We start from the raw sequence: 12,962 nt of genomic DNA on the forward strand, positions 1-12,962 counted from the left end.
TCGCAACAGGTATGGGCAAGAAACTTCCTTTTTAATTTAACATCCGTCTGAGCCATCAGCCTGGGGCTCTCGAGGACCGCCTCCCTGATGGCCACGTAGTCCCCCAAGACCATGGACCAACGGGTCTTCAGAACCCCCCCCCCCGGTTCTTGTGGCTGAGGGGTGAAGCCGGCAGAGCTGGCTGCAAATAGCCTCCACCAGGCGGCTGGCGTCAAGCCAGTTTGCAGTGCTGGTGTAGGTAGCAGATGTGCTCGGCCTGTCAGATCGCCTCGGGGGATTGCGCATAGATGACGTGTAAGATTGTGATTGGTCCGGACCATTAGACCACTGTCACACGGGGAATGACACAGACACTTCCGCCTTAACAATGCACGGATTCTTCCCGAGTAAAGAACTGAGGAGGTCCGAACAAATACGTTAAGAATCACAAAAGGAGAAGGAATATTTGCAATCAGCCACAAAAACCTTGACAACGAAATAATCCGATGGAGAGGAATTATCACAGGATAATGATCGTTATTTTTATAGAGAGAAATCAGGCTGGGAAGCATGCAGTTGGAGGTAAAGTGGGTGCTAGCGAGTAGCATGCTAGCTTGTTGTTGGTGGCACATTGAAAAAAAAAAAAGAGAAAGAAATTATTTGCAAGTATTTTTCCTAAATACATCCTGCCAAGGTTGAACTTCTTTCCTGTCGCACGGACCGGATGAAGTCTCGCTAGAATACGCAGCTCACGTTCTGCTCCGTTACACAAACACTGAGGAGAGCAGACGTTAGTGAAGGAGCTGTCAATGCCAAAATAATAAATAATAGCCCAATCAGATCTCAACACTTTTTCCTTTCTTTGTTAAAAAATAAACTTTATTGTAAACATCAGTTCCAGTACAGAAAATCTGCAAATTAGCCAACTCGTTTGTTACAGTTGTGTGACGTCATCACTAGTCGCAAGCCCCCGAGCCGATCTGACAGGCCGAGCACATCTGCTACCTACACCGGCGTTCAACCCCAAAAGGTCGCTGGAGTTATGTGGAAGAAAAGAAGAAAATTAAGCAGATTTCTAAGCTTGTAAAAAAAAAACTTTTAGAAAGCGAACTTACCGTTGGAGAGACTCCTTCCCCGGACAGGAAGTGCTCTTCCCCTTCGCGGCCTTGAAACGGCCTTTGGGCTGTCTTTCCCGGTGCCTGGCATTGTAGACCACGCGCTGCTTGTCAGACTCTGGGAGACGTTCCCAGAGCGCAACAATCGGTCTACCCTGCTGTTGGAGATTGCAGGCAGACTCCTGATCTCCACCAGGGCCTTGGCCAGCCTCAGGACGTGTTGATATCCTGGCTGACCATCAGGACCCTGGACCTCTTCCTGGAACAGAAGCAGAACAGTCGGCAAAGGCAAACCAAAGAAAATCTTATAAGAAAACACGTTTTCAGATAGTTTGATACATGAATGGTGTTGCAGCTTTTACCTCAGAGTCTGAGGAGAGATGCTGATCGGAAGTCTGTGAGGTACCAGAACGGACATCCTCTTCCGGGGGGGGGGGACAGACCGGATGGCTCAGACCTGTCTGTGTCAGCTGGGTCACCTGACCGGGCTGCTGCGTCAGAGGAGAGGAGGACCGGCCCGGAGATGGTGGGGTCTTCATCCTCCTCCATGCCCTCATCCTCATCTTGCAGAGCGATGACAGCAGCAGCCTCGTCAGGAGCGTCAGGGTCCCCGCTGACACCCTCAAGCACGCTACCCGTCTGCTGGAACAGGTACTCCATCCCCAATGAGTTCCCCTGGAGTGAAGAAGGAGAGCTCAGGTCATTTTGGTTGATCGGTATGAAGNGAAGGAGAGCTCAGGTCATTTTGGTTGATCGATATGAAGTCAGATCTATACCTCTGGCCTCACTTGTGACTGTTCACCTGTGTACGCAGCAGGCTTGGTGAAATTCTCAACCAGATGATGACCGAGCACCCTCTGGCTCTTCTGGTTAAGGGCGTGCTTGAGGTGGCCACTGTAAGAGTGCAGAGGCGGCAGATGATCCTCAGCGGCAGGTGGAGGTGCAGCAGCTGCTGCGCGGTCCTCGTTCCACCTCACCAGTCCATGGATCAGGAACGCCTGGAAATATCTGGGTCTCGCAGACGTCCCTGAGGGAACCGCATTAACACCGGAAGTTAGGTTTACAGCCGGGAATCTGCATATAAGTCAAACAGAACGGCTCAGGCGTTTACCTGGGATGAACCGCTGGAGGTGGAGGTAGAAGGACTCCAGAGACGTGGAGCCTCTCGCGCAGCGATAAACTGGGAGGCTGACCCCGCCTTTAGTCAGCCTGCCAGTCTCGGTGTAGAGCTGCACCCCCGGCCAGTCCTGGATGCAGCTGAGGTGCCGCCTCTGGGTGCTCCAGATGTCCTGGATGCGGAGAGCGTCCAGCAACGGGATGTCCAGGGTGTCGCGTCCTGCCGGGCCGTTGAAGGTGTCCAGAAGGTCCTGGATGAGGAGCGTCGTCTCCTCCGCTCCACGTGTCCGGCGACGACAGTGGAGCCGCCACTCCTCCTTGGACCCCGTCTGGATAACATCCGCGCCCATCAGGCCGACCATCCCGTGCTTCCCCTCCAGCTCGGACCGCTTGGCCTGAGTGAGACGGCGGGCATCTCCTGAGTCCACCTCGAAGATGCATTGAGACAGCTGCCTCATGAAGGTGGGATAGAGCTGGTGACTCTCAGTGGTGACACCTGATGCAAAGCGTCGCATCAGGTGCCAGATGTCCAGTCGAACCACCAGTCGCTCCCACTCCTAAACGATAAACACCAACAGACTATTAGGACAGAACTGTGTCTGACACGTCAGCGGTAATAACATCATCATCGCAACTTTGAATTTGTACCGAAATCAAGGCAGCTGTCTTGGACACGCCGTCTCAACTGCAGCAGTCCCGGTCCACGTAGATGAGCTGGGGGGGAGGAACCTTGGCGAGTCGATACCGCCTCATGAGCCCGGTCGCCATCCTGGACAGGCCCTCAGCACCCTCAGAGCAGGTAAGGACGCTCATGAGGACCTGACCATGCTCATTGCCGACGTTGGTGGCCCAGGCGGCCGAGTCAGAGGCGGCTCCTGCGAGCTTCTTCGTCACCTGAACACGGATGTTTTTTTTAAATGGAGATGTATCCTAAGAACAGACTAAGACTGCTGTGTCAGAATCCACAATAGAAAACACTCCCAAACCTTCTTGGTGGAGTCCATCTTCAGGATGGACCCGAAGGTGGACGTGATCCTGGCCTTGTACTCGTCCAGCCGCGTGAGGACGTCGTAGCCGTACACCGTCAGCAGCCAGACGGGTGACGGCAGAGGGGGCATAGGTGGAGGTGGAGGAAACTGCCCCCTCACGCTGCCCAAGGCCAGGAACTGCTCGCAGACGCCAAGGTAGTGGACCGCTCTCCGCATCCAGGAGTCGGAGTGCTGCTCCCGCAGGGTGTTGTACAGCCGGTTAGCACTGTTGCCCAACGTGCGAGACCTGCCTGAGCTGTGCAATCACCCTCTGGTCACAGGACAGCCTGCATTGACACAAACACAAAATACAAACATGTCATCAAAGTTTTACACACAGGCCAACATGCGGCTCAGTGTAGCCTCTTACTTGTACGTGAGTACAGCTGGAAACTGGCAGCTGTAGGTGGGGGCCAGCTGCCTTATGATGCCCTGTGACCACCCCCCGACCTTCTTCTTACACCGACGGCACTCCAGGTACTCAGTGGCCATGAGGTACCAGCCGTCGATGTCCAGGACCCTCCGGATGGTCCTGTACAATCCAGCCTTTGTCAGAGACCCGTCACACAAAGGCTGGGGGCATGTCAGCTGCAGACACCAGATCCTGTGAGGCATCCACAGGAACAGCCGACATGCGAAGAAGAAGTTAGGGGATGCGGGAGGTTGGTTGTAGATTGGGCGGGGTTGGGGAGGGTTCCACCACAGATTCAGCTCAGTGGTGAGCCTAGACTTCCCTGAGCTGTCCCTGGAGAACAGCACCCGCCCAATCCACTGCTGCTGCTCCGCGGTGAGAGCTGCCCGCCAGGACTCGGGCAGCAACTGAAGAGGGAACGTGAAGGAACTTTCGTGAATGACTGCTGTTAGAGACACAGGGAAACGAAAAGCTGCATCTACTGTCACATCACCTCAGCATTGCCAGCAGACGGAGGAGGAGGGACACCGGCTGGAGCTGGCTGCTCCTCAGCCACAACATCCAGGGGAGGAGGTGGAGCGCCAGGAGCAGGAGGAGCCTGTACGTGTGAGGCTGAAACAGTAAAACAGATTTTGAATTAAAAACACATAAAATAAACACATCAAATTAGTGAGTCAGACATGCTCAACTTAAAGTGAATGAGTTTAGTTTGAATGCAGAAGCTATTAGAGGTTGATTAGATGAAAAGCTAACATTTGGTATTAAATGAAGGATAAATGCTAAAAGAAGAAAGACGTGACTGCAATAGGAGAGAGGGTTGGTGTTCAGCAGCACGTAATTAGTTCTGATCAAGCTGAAATTGTGTTCAGGGAGAATCAGCACCTAGACCCAGGCAAAGTTTAAACCAAACTTACTGTTCTGTTTCCAGTTCATCTCCCATCGCAAAGTTATTTTCAAACAGAAGAAAAACAGCGAATTATCAACAGCCGACACATTGACGTGTCCAACATGACATATGAATGCGTCTGTTCTGGTACTCACACTCTATGTCAACCACAGCGCTGACCAACTCTTCCTCCGTGGGCTCCTCGGATGCTGCGGAGGAAGAAGCTGGTCTGGAGGAGGCTGGACACACCACAGTAACACATGAAATCATTAATCACATGAAGGGATCCACTCTGCTCTGACTGTTCATGTCTGACATACCTGGAAATGCAGGCTTGCCCACAAGCTTCTTGACTTTAGCCTGCATTTCCACCACAGACAGAGAACGCCGGCCAGAGACAAAAGCAGTGAATCTAAAAACAAAAAAAGATGTTAAAAGTGAATTTAAAAGAACACAGGTAAACAAAGTGCAGTGAACAGCTTTGAGACTAAAACATCATACCTATGAGCTGCTGTAGCCACCACGCCTGGTGGAGCTGATGCTGATGCAGAGCTGCTGCTGCTGGTAGATGGAATGGCGGCGGCAGCAGCAGCAGATGCAGACGCAGATGCAGCAGGCGCAGATGATACAGCGGCAGCTTTTTGCTTGTCTCTGGCCTTGATGAAGCGTATGGCGTTCTCCATCTGTGTTCCTGGCGCAGGAACCTTCCTCCGTAAGTACTTGACAAAACTGATAAATGAAATAAATAGAAATTACAGTGAGGGGACACAGGTTTACCTGATTAATATAAGATCAAGCAATGCTCTTCTCCATGTTCTCATAATGTGTTCTTGTCAGTTAAAGCTAAAAAGGTTCATCATCTCATACTGATGACAAACTGCGTTATGATTCTCAGTGATTACGTACCGGATCTTCTTGGGGTCCTCGGACTCGTACAGGCTCTGCAGGGTCTCGGTTTTAAAATCCCCAAAGCCAACAAGGGCCTGTCCCTCCTGCCCAGGCTGAAGTGACCTCACCCGTGCCTCCTCAAACGCCTGGTGGAACCTGACCGCCTCCACAAAGTCAGGGTAGGCGGAGGAGTACCGGATGAGGCCGTCCTGCAGGTCCAAAAGGTCTGTTAAAACCCGTCACACTTTAAACTAGAAGAAATAAATCTCAGACACATCACCTTGTTGGCCATCAGGGGGGACTGGGACCCTGTCCTCTCTCGTTCCTTCTGGTGGGAGGACACCAGGTTGATGGCGTAGCCCACGTCGTTTTCCAGCAGCCAGTGGAAGGTCCTGTCCTGGTACTTCCCGAACTGGATCTTCCACCGGCTCAGCACCAGGGTGGGGTTGTTGACATCCCCACCCTGGCTTGTGACGTGGGCCCGTGCCTCCCTCTCCACCTCCTCCGGGGACTTGGCTCGGTGGGGCTCCTTGGGGGGACCCAAAGCTCGGGCCTCATCTGAGGCTTTCAGGAGGAGCGTCCTGTTGGAGGCCCTCCTGAAAACTGGGTGTTCACTCTAAACAAAGCAAAGACAATTTAAAAAAAACCCAAATGTTGAAAAAATAAAAAAGTTATGAACATTGTAAAACAGAATTTAACTTACAGCCATTCTTTTAATGCTTTGCAAATAATTTTCTGTGTGAAAACAGAAGAAAATGTCATTGCAGGTTCAGCATTTTGACTGAGAATACAACTCTAAGACGGGTGATCTCTATGCAGATCGTGGTCATGGATTAATTTGTAACAAAGCTAATTTTCTTATGATCATCTTATAAGCATCAGCACCTGTTAAGATAATTCAGAAAGTGATAAAAAACACATTTTAAAGCTAGCTTAAAAAGACGAGAAACTAGCATGAAAATAACGATTGTTTTACAATCTAATAAAAACATTTATTACTAAAAACCCACCATAAAATAGTGAAATAACTATTCCCTAGTGAGCATAAGCAAATAAATAATCCAGACAGTGATGAAAACACATTTTAAAGATGGCATAAAAAGACAAGAAACTAGAATAAAAAACGAAGCAAAAAACGATTTTTTTTTTATAATCTAATAAAACATTTATTACTAAAAAGCCACCATAAAATAGTGAAATAACTTATCCCGAGTCAGCATAAGTAAATAACTAATCCAGACAGTGATGAAAACACATTTTAAAGCTAGCATAAAAAGACCAGAAACTAGCATGAAAAAAACGAAGCAAAAAAACGACTGTTTTACAATCTAATAAAACATTTTTTACTAAAAACCCACCATAAAATAGTAAACTAACTCTTCCCCAAGCATATCAATAACATTTCGAAATTCAAAACCAACTATTTCTCGTTAAAATAAAGGAGAAACAGCACTTACGTGCGACGGGGAAGACGGCTGCCATGTCAGTGAAGGACAGGGGCGCCGTCCAGAAATCGGAACAAAATCCGTCTCTCGGATTGGACGCCAAAGGTTTGATACTTGTAATCGGAACAAATCCGACCATTTGATTGGTGGAGAAATCGGAACAATTGGAACATTTGGAACAGAGAAGATTGAGTTGACGGAGGCGCAATGTCAGTAGCCCAGCTTCCTGCAGAAGGCTGCGGCTGCTTCCCTAAATTCCTATGGATGATATTAAACAAGTCCTGGATTATTTCTCTCTGATGACCCGGTTAAAGTCAGACAAAGGTTACAAGTACTTCAGTGAATGCTGCTTGTTTAATTGTGCAGGTATTTATGATTTTATTCTTTGAATCTATGCTGATGCTAATGCTAACGCTAGCATTAGCTTTAGGTTTGAGACATGGAGCTACAGATCTTTTCTGACAAGTTAAAAGTTGCCTACTTTCCAGTGCTTACAAAATCCTTGGAAACAGCTAAAGTAAGTCAATTTCAGCGTGACTGACATAAGTGTGTCTGATCTGCGGGAAAATAAAGGTAAACATGATCACATTGATTGGAAGCTGCTGTCAATAATCTCAAAGTGACTATTGTCACGTAATGTTCTAAAATACGTTCACCCAGAGATTCATGTTTTACTTGGCCGCTCTTATTTTGAAAGCTTGAAATTTCATGGCTCGATAGCTGCTCTTAACAATGTCACTGATCCAAACCATTCCTGTTTTTACAATTATCCCCTAAAATATCCCGTAGAAAAAGGGAATTTAGCCTGGGAAGGGATGTTCATGTTCATGTATAACTAGCTTGGCAGCTGAAATGTACTTATGGTGAGATATAAATGCATTTTTTGTGCTATCTTATGTTTAAGTTCTTTAAGATAGCATAAACATTATTTAAAACAGTTTTCCCACTATGTGAACTATAGCGCATATTGAAAGAAACACAACACAGTCCAATTTACTCAGATTTTTCATTCTTCTTTTTTCATTTCTAAATCCTGTCTTAGGTTCTTTGAATGCCAGGGGTTTAAAAAACACCATTAAACGTAGAGCACGGTTCCTATTTACTAAACAATTAAAAACAGATTATTTTCTTTTTTTCTTCTCCTACAAGTAATGATACAAACTTCTGTAAGAGTCGGGGTGAAAATATATACCCATCACTTGGTAGCCAGCATTCAGCTGGCCCTCTCACAGTTAAAACCAAATTTGAAGGTGACATCCTACAGAGCAAATGTGACAGTCAGGGACATGATGTATTCATGATAATATCCACGCACAGGAAGATCTTTATTACTATTAACATATACGGTTACAACTCCAAACCTGAAAACTCCCAGCTCCTTTCTTTGATTGAAAATGATATCATTTGTGGCCTTAACAAATTTCCTGATGCTATTATTGTAATGAGAGGGGATTTTATTATGGTTTGAAATAATCAACTGGACAGATGGCCACCACGAGCGATAACTTCCAACAGTCCCTTATATTTATTCATGCAGAGATATAACCTGAAAGATGTCTGGAGAGAAAAATTCTTGTCAGATTCTGTTTATTCCTGGAGTAATAATGATGGATCTCACATTGATTACTGGCTGGTGTCTGATTGTTTAAGTGCAGATGATATTAAAGTTAACATTTTTCATTCTCCCCTAACAGATCATAAAGCAATTTCTATTTCTATTAAACTATCCCAGACTAGCCCCCAAAACAGGAAAGCTCATTGGATTCTAAATAACTCACTACTTAAACTGGACATAGTACAAGAAAAGGTTTCTGAATGAGTCTCTTATTTCTATAATCAAACTAAAGCAGAAAGAACTGGGAACTTTTTAAATTAGAAATTGATACTTTTATTTGAAAGCTTAGTTTAGATTTAAATAAAACCATAAAAGCAGAAGAAACTAAAGTTATTTATGATAATATGGCAATTAAAAAACAAACCCTTTGCGATCCTTTGACGACCAGATTTAGGCTCTTAAAGTAGCTAGCCACGAGCTAGCGAAACAATGCAGCAACGTGCATCTTGACCGCACATTTGACGTGTTTCCAACATGAATTTCCATCAGTTTTTGTGCAGGTTGAACATAAATACGTGCGATTAACACCCGCCATGTTTTAAAACATGAAACATTAATAAAAACATACATCGAGGAACCAAACTAGCATTCAATTATAGATCGACAAACCCTTAAACTACAAATTATTACAAGTCTTGTTGGTCTAAGTTCATCTTTTATGCTTATAGGGACTGTATCATTTTAGTTGGTTTTTCTTCTTTTCATGTGTTTTATGTTTATTAAATAATTTAAATAACTAGACTGTAAATTTAGTTTGTTTGATGTTCGAGTTACACCGTTTTTGTGGTGTTTTCCTGACCTTTTGCCTTATGTTTAGTGATTAATAAAGTTTTTAAGAGAAAAAAGTTAATTTGGCTTTTTTTATTCAAAGTAACAATAAAATACAACCCTCTGTTTATATGACTATGCCACTATATTTTCTAATAAACTTAATCATCTTACTTATTAAACTTTAAATTCATAAATGCAATTGTTTTAAACAAAATTCCAGTTTTTTTAAATATCTGGTGGTTGTCAAACGGTACATTGAATAAATTAATTTTTTTAATAAATAAAAAGCTGTAGAATGTCATTACATTTTTCCTATCGTAAAATTATGTTTTATAACAATAGATTTTATTATTTGCTTTGTTTGCTCCTACTCCTGTCACTATATTTTATTGTTATACATTATTTACATGTTTGTAGAGATGTACAATTACATTAACAGCTTTGTTCTGAAAATGACGTTTACTATAAAGTTTTAAAAATAAAGAGAAGCGTAATCATCAATTTGGATTTCCTCTCAAAGCCCACTGCGCCTGCGCAACAGCTGGACAACAAAAAACAACCAATAAACCTTTTCAACCATAAACGCTTTCAATAGAGGAGGAAACCATGATTGCTGGTGAGGAGCTTTTGTTTCATTTATCTTTTTATTGAATATGTTTTGGACAGAAAACGAAAAAAGTCGTGTCTGCTAAAAGTAAGATAAAAAACCGTCAGTGTTTTTCTTTAAGAAGAACGGTTCCTCTCCTGAAAATACAATTTAAATTTGTAAAATGTCTTGTGTAGAATAAAGTTGGATAAGGAGGCAAACATGAGGCGACGTTTGCTTTTCTTTCTTCATCACTTCATGATAAATGCAGGATTTGGGGATAATTACATTAACAGTTTCGATTGCTCAAACTTTGGGTTTTACAGCCCTATCTCCTCACAAAGCAGCGCACTTTTACTCCAGAGGTTTTTCTTTATTATTTTTGAATGTATAACAGGAGAGTGGAACTCATTTTGGTTCAGGGGCCGCATTCATCTCGTCTGATCTCTAGTGGGCCGGACCAGAAACATAATAGCAAAACAACCTATGGTCAACTTCTTATCTGTTGATTTGTTATTGTTTAGTTGTTTTCTCAGTTGAAAAAAATGCAGCAAACAACCTAGTATCATTATCACTCATTTATTCACAGAGGCCAAAGGATTTAAAATGAAATGGATTTCACTTTTTATTTTTAATTGTTGATTTAGTTTAAACACAGTGAATATTTTACCCCTGACATTGAGGCAGTCCTGATAGTAAACTCAAACTTCAAAAATCTTTTCCTGCGTTGGTTGCTTCTTCTTTACTCCCCCTGGTGGCGGAATTACGCATTGCGGTCATTTCTTTACAGAACCATAACTCTCCACAGGAATGGGCTAGAAACTTGCTTTTTTTAACATCCTTATACTTTTTTCTCTTCATGACTTCAACATTGAGGTTTAAAAAACTTCTTTGGTTCATAACTCCACACCTGGACTATTTACTTCCTCTCCTATCTCCTCAAACAGATCAGTGTAATTTTACTGCATACAGTAGATTTTGATTTATTTCCTAGTAAAAATGGGATTTTCAAACATAATATGCAGTTATTAGTGCATAATTTCTTGGATACTCTAATATATTTTTGTTCTAGTATCCTGACACAGATTTGTGTACTTTTACTGTGTACTTTATAAATTGTTAGTTATGAAAAACAACATTTTTTTTATACTGTCTTTAATCTCTGACTGAGTGGTTGGATATATTTTATAGTTTAACAAGGAATTTGTGTCATTTTTAGGAGGATCATTGATCAGTTAGTGTTGATTGTTGTTGTTTTTTAGGTTTATGTTTCCAACAAACTAATCATTGATCACCAAATAAGGAAAAGTGGAGAAAGCTGTTGTGGTTGTTTCATGTTGATTGTTATTAAGTTGTTTTCTTGAGAGCTTTGGCAGGCATTTTGTGTATTTATTTATTTATTTATTTTATTTCTTAAAGTTTTTGTTTGGGTGGTGACTTAATGATTGCTACTGTGTTTTATTTTAGGAAAAGTTGTCGCTGTAGCAGCCGGAGCTGGTAAGATTTTCAGAGACATTTGAACTTATTTGATCAAGTTTTTCTAAAGGGTCAAAAGCCCCACCAATTAATGGCAATCCCAGATGAATGTACCACACATTTCTCTCATGTGCAGTGGGGGCCGTTGCATTGGCGCCTGTTGCCCTGGGCGCCATCGGTTTCACCTCAGGAGGAGTTGCAGCTGGCTCCTTCGCCGCAGGGATGATGTCTTCTGCTGCCGCTGCTAACGGAGGAGGAGTGGCAGCAGGAAGCTTAGTGGCTGCTCTGCAATCTGCAGGTACCAGTAGTACATGGATTTTCTGCTCTATTACATCAATCAATGATCTGTCTTTGAATTTAGGTATGGAAGTGTTTTCCCAGCCATAATTCAAAGTATTATGCATTTCTCAAATGACAATTCAATTTGAAAATTCATTTTACAATTTAGAATTCAATATGAAAATAACAATTCAATATGAGAACTTTAAAAATAAAATATTCAATCAAAATAAAATCAATTGCTGTAGACAGCAGCTTTATTGTTCTCTGATGTAGAATTGTAGAATGCTCTTATTCGGTTTCCTCACCGGCTCTTTTTATCCCAATAGAAACTTTGGAAATTTGTTTCATTGCTTTTGTTTTTGTTAGCTTTGTGCTAACAACTTAGCGCAGCATCTCTACAGTTGTGTGCTCCAAAAATAACTTTTTAAGAAAAAAGTCATAATCACAAACACAGAAGCTAATTCATTAGCATAGCATCTTTTTTTTTATACCCAAGCTTTATTGCACATTTTTCATTTTACAGATATTCACAATTAATCATGCAATTAAAGTAATATTTCAATACAAAAAAAAAACAAAGAATAGAAATAAGCCATGGGATTTTCAGATACTACTAATATACAAATTAAACTCAGAAAATAGTACAATGAAACCAGAGAATTTACATTTGTGAATATATTTTGCAAAAATGAGCAAGAGATTTATTAAGAACAGACCAGAATCCTTTTGCATTTTCTTTGATATGTGACCCAACAAGACATCCTTCCAGAACAAAACAAAACAAGCTTTGACTTTCTTTAACCTCCAACGCCAAACTACTCCATTGGTTAGTTGCGTCTTTTATATTTTTAATTTGTTGACCAAAGTAAGTGGAGGCGGGATTTATGGAGTTTCTGTAGGTCGTAGGCCTCGCCCTGATGAGCGTCTGATAGTTTGCTTTTCAAATTGAATTTTGGCACAGATGAAGCGCAATGCTGTGGAACCATAGACTGTAAAAATAATGGACTGAGCGAGCAATGAGGTCCCCCATTGGAAATGCATTACTTCCTCTCCTCGCAAAAGTAGGCCGCCGCTTTCACCGTCAATTCCTGAAATGGATACCGCCATTTGCAAACAATCTTCAGCGATTGGTCTGAGTCATAGCTGAGTCATCGAATCTACAGGAAGTACTGTCGCCAATCAGGAGTGAGTTTATTGCAACCGTCCGCCTCTTTACACGCCTCGACCACGAGACCACAGATGTAAACAGCTTCTACTTTAATAACGGCGGCTCGAGAGAATTGTATAAGTCATTGTTGAAGCCTTTGAGGGAGAACCATTCCAACATTTGATTCTGTCAGCGGTCCTTTGGGATTTACTTACA

General features: G+C 43.0%; 2 protein-coding genes across 4 annotated transcripts in view; one reads left to right on the forward strand and one right to left on the reverse strand.

The window, feature by feature from the left end:
* Positions 1–2,863: 2,863 nt before the first annotated feature.
* Positions 2,864–7,066, reverse strand: LOC112136815. Its single transcript, XM_024258739.2, has 11 exons — positions 6,882–7,066; positions 6,128–6,159; positions 5,705–6,040; positions 5,443–5,633; positions 5,038–5,265; positions 4,857–4,948; positions 4,692–4,775; positions 4,144–4,262; positions 3,609–4,057; positions 3,197–3,525; positions 2,864–3,104 (listed from the first exon to the last, which is right to left on the reverse strand). Exons 1-10 carry the CDS (start codon positions 7,006–7,008, stop codon positions 3,459–3,461), a joined length of 1,725 nt encoding a protein of 574 aa, XP_024114507.1. The 5' UTR covers positions 7,009–7,066; the 3' UTR covers positions 2,864–3,104; positions 3,197–3,458.
* LOC112136842 (interferon alpha-inducible protein 6) overlaps positions 7,066–12,962 on the forward strand; it is a 25,038-nt gene continuing 19,141 nt past the window's right edge. The window contains exons 1-3 of one of the 3 annotated variants that reach the window (XM_036214269.1): positions 7,066–7,235; positions 11,309–11,338; positions 11,454–11,615. In XM_036214269.1, coding sequence (XP_036070162.1) covers positions 7,130–7,235; positions 11,309–11,338; positions 11,454–11,615 — 298 coding nt within the window. In that variant the 5' untranslated portion in view covers positions 7,066–7,129. Of the gene's footprint in view, positions 7,236–7,346; positions 7,387–11,308; positions 11,339–11,453; positions 11,616–12,962 lie in introns of those variants that run through there. The other 2 variants (XM_024258767.2, XR_004948670.1) reach the window with 2 other exon arrangements.

This window comes from Oryzias melastigma, linkage group LG11, assembly GCF_002922805.2.
Source record: "Oryzias melastigma strain HK-1 linkage group LG11, ASM292280v2, whole genome shotgun sequence".
NCBI lineage: Eukaryota > Metazoa > Chordata > Actinopteri > Beloniformes > Adrianichthyidae > Oryzias > Oryzias melastigma.

Excerpts from the sequence above, each read along its gene's own strand:
- LOC112136815 (XM_024258739.2), bottom strand. The coding sequence starts at position 7,008 with ATGGTCGGATTTGTTCCGATTACAAGTATCAAACCTTTGGCGTCCAAT. Across the intron at positions 5,266-5,442 it reads GAGGACCCCAAGAAGATCCG|TTTTGTCAAGTACTTACGGA; the intron begins GTACGTAATCAC and ends TTCATTTATCAG. Across the intron at positions 4,949-5,037 it reads GTGGCTACAGCAGCTCATAG|ATTCACTGCTTTTGTCTCTG; the intron begins GTATGATGTTTT and ends TTTTGTTTTTAG.